The 3141-nt window shown below is 38.7% G+C and overlaps 1 protein-coding gene across 1 annotated transcript in view; it reads right to left on the reverse strand.

Moving 5' to 3' along the window:
- Window positions 1-275, reverse strand: part of LOC125044746 (prolactin regulatory element-binding protein-like) — a 22846-nt gene extending 22571 nt beyond the window's left edge. Inside the window, exon 1 of the mRNA XM_047641638.1 lies at window positions 19-275. Within this exon, the coding sequence (XP_047497594.1) occupies window positions 19-150 (132 nt within the window). The 5' untranslated portion in view covers window positions 151-275. The remainder of the gene's footprint in view (window positions 1-18) is intronic.
- Between the last annotated feature and the right edge of the window lie 2866 nt (window positions 276-3141).

Raw genomic sequence — 3141 nt, forward strand, 5'->3', positions numbered from 1 at the left:
CTGGCATTTATAACTTACAAATTGGTTCATGATCCCGGTCTTCGCTGCTCCTCCTCCTCCCCCGACCACAATATGCCGGCCAGTCATGCTAACGATGGCATAACTTGGGTAATTCAGATTTGCGACCGTCTCACACGTCGTCAAAGGCATTTTATGTGCTTTCAGACGTTTTATGAGAAATGCCCAATTAGTACAAGTGATTTGACAGATGGACCTCGGGTAGACTTCTCTCCTGGGTTTGTCAGATGATTTTTGACAACAAACACGTCAGACGATGTCTCGTTTCCGGGTTGTGATAGAGACGTTAATCTTATAATCATTGATTCTAAAACTTCTTATCTTAATTATAAAACGAAATAAAAAATACTTAAAATATATTATTATAAATAAGCATTGTTATAATGTTTTACTTGATTACGGGAAAAAGAAGAAATATCTTTACCAACATCCAGAAATAAAGTATAAGGAGTGTGTGTATAAAGGTTAATGTTTATGTTGAATATAAAGACTGTTGATCTTATTATTTAGATTAATATTCATGTTATGGATACAGAGAGTAGTGGGTTATACTTTAACCTTATAAGCAGTTTCCGCTCCCATTTAGATAATCTGTATGCGTGTGTGTATGTTTGTGTGAGTGTGAGCGTGAGTGTGTGTGTGTGTGTGTGTGTGTGTGTGTGTGTGTGTGTGTGTGTGTGTGTGTGTGTGTGTGTGTGTGTGTGTGTGTGTGTGTGTGTGTGTGTGTGTGTGTGTGTTTACCTAGTTGTTCAAATGGTCCCGGCTACTATATTTAAATTATCGTATAGCTTTTTAAATTGATACACATTTTTGGCATATTTTTCCATGTTTTAATGGTCCTGTTTGGGAAAATATACTTTTTGACATCTTTCTCGTCTCATTTTACTTTTACTGTGTCCTCTCGTCCTTCTTGTGTTCAAAATTATAGTTATTTTTGTCTAACTTCACTCTTCCTCTAACACATTTGAACATCATTATCCTGTCACCCCTTTTCCTTCTTTCTTCCTAGGTAGTAAGTCCTATTTTCTGTAGTCTATCTTCGTAGCTCATATCTCTTAGAGTAGGTGCCGATCTTGTGGCTGCTTTTTGAATTCTCCAGTTTATACATATCCTTTTTTTTTTTAAGTGTGGATTCTATATCACTGCATCGTACTCTAGGCTAGGCCTTATGATGGCCGTAAATGATCTCACGAATGCCCTCTTCATATTAGCAATCATCCCTTGCATTTTATGGACCTTTTCCTCTTTATGATAATTTGGGCTTAGGTTCCTGTTTGTGATTATTCCAAGGTCATTTTTCCATATCCGCTGGGTTTAAAGATACGTCTCCTAATTTATATTGGTATGGTGAACGATTTTTACTTTCCCCGAACCTGACTACATGGCATTTATTGGTGTTGAATTCCATTTCCCCAAGTACAAAGTGATGTCATTTTGGAGGCATTGATATGAGACATCGTCTATTCTTTTATTTTTGTAATTTCGCATCGGTTGCAAACATATTCAGATAACTACCTGGACTTATGTTTGACCCTAAATCATCAATGGAAATAGTTAATATAATCGGCGCCATGACCAATTCTTGAGGTACTCCGCAAGTTACTCGTCGCCATCTAGAGTGCTTCCCTCTAATTACGGTGCACATCTTTCATGAAGAAAGTCTTCCATCCATTCAAGGAGTTTGCCTTCACTCTTCCTATGTGGTCTAATTTCCATAATAATGTTCTTTGAGATCCCTATCTTAGTATACACAACACACCCAGCCGTCTTTTTTTTTTTTTTTTTTTTTTTTTGCAATATTTCTGATATTCTGTCATATAAACAGGAAATTTGCTACACATGACCTTCCTTCCATAAAACCAAATTGTTTATTTGATATCATAAAGTGGTTTTCAAGTACTTTAACTCACTGTTTCCTCATTATCTTTTCTAACAGCGTGCATACTACAGCAGCTAACGTGACTGGTCTATAATTTACAGGGTTTTGTTTGTCACCGCTCATATATAAAGGTGTAACATTGCGAGTTTCCACTCTTGTGGTAGTTTCCTTGTCTCACTGAATTTTGGAATATTAACAATAACGGCACATTCCCTCAGAACCCAGTTAGAAATCTCATCTGGTCTCACTGCTTTAGTATGTGTATGTGTGTGTGAGTGTGTACGTGTGCTTGTGTGCACAGTTATAAATATATATAAATATGTATATATATACACATATATATATGTATGTGTGTGTATGTATAATACACACACACACACACACACACACACACACACACACACACACATACAAATATATGATCGGCGCCAAGACCAATCCTTGAGGTACTCCGCAAGTTACACACACACACACACACACACACACACACACACACACACACACACACACACACACACACATATATATATATATATTGTAGGAGACTGGGAGATGGTGAGCTCAAGGTGTAAAGCAGACAATCAAGATATCTTGACTCCTTTACTGAAAAGTAATGATGAATTGAGGCTGCTCCCCACAGGGAGTCTGCTTGTCATCTCGCAATGTGGTTCAAGGATAGCTATAAGTTACCTACTTAGCATGTAACAATCACTGATGAAGAAGGAAGTGTTACAAGGGAAGGGAAAAGACGTCACGAATTTGGTATGTCCAGTGAAGAGGTGTAGAAACAGGTAAAACATAAGTCCATGCGTACGTGCACATATATGAACATAAAAGATTATATTAGTTTTGTAGAATATAACAGTAGATACAGAGTATAACATTAGCATAAGTGGTTGTCCATCGGTGTCAATGAAGAGCATCCATGTCATCCAGTAGTGAGGGAAATGGGTGGAGGGTGGAAGGGGGGACTAGGGTTGAGTGGGTAGGTGAGGAAGGGGTGAGGTGATGATGAAGAATTCTATCTGTGGGTACGCAAATGGCTATACAGTCTTAGCGCCTCTGCGTACAGCAGAGTGCCAGCTGGGTTAGTCCTGTGCAACTTCCTACCAGGAGGCAGGGTTGATGCCAAATGCTTTCAAAGATGCTTTTAGGCTATCAGGATCTCTTCCCTTGCTTTAGCTCGTTGTAGAAGAGCCTTTTGGGCAACCGATGATCTGGCATGTAAACAACATGGCCAGCCC

The sequence above is a fragment of the Penaeus chinensis genome, chromosome 36, assembly GCF_019202785.1.
Source record: "Penaeus chinensis breed Huanghai No. 1 chromosome 36, ASM1920278v2, whole genome shotgun sequence".
Taxonomy (NCBI): Eukaryota; Metazoa; Arthropoda; class Malacostraca; order Decapoda; family Penaeidae; genus Penaeus; species Penaeus chinensis.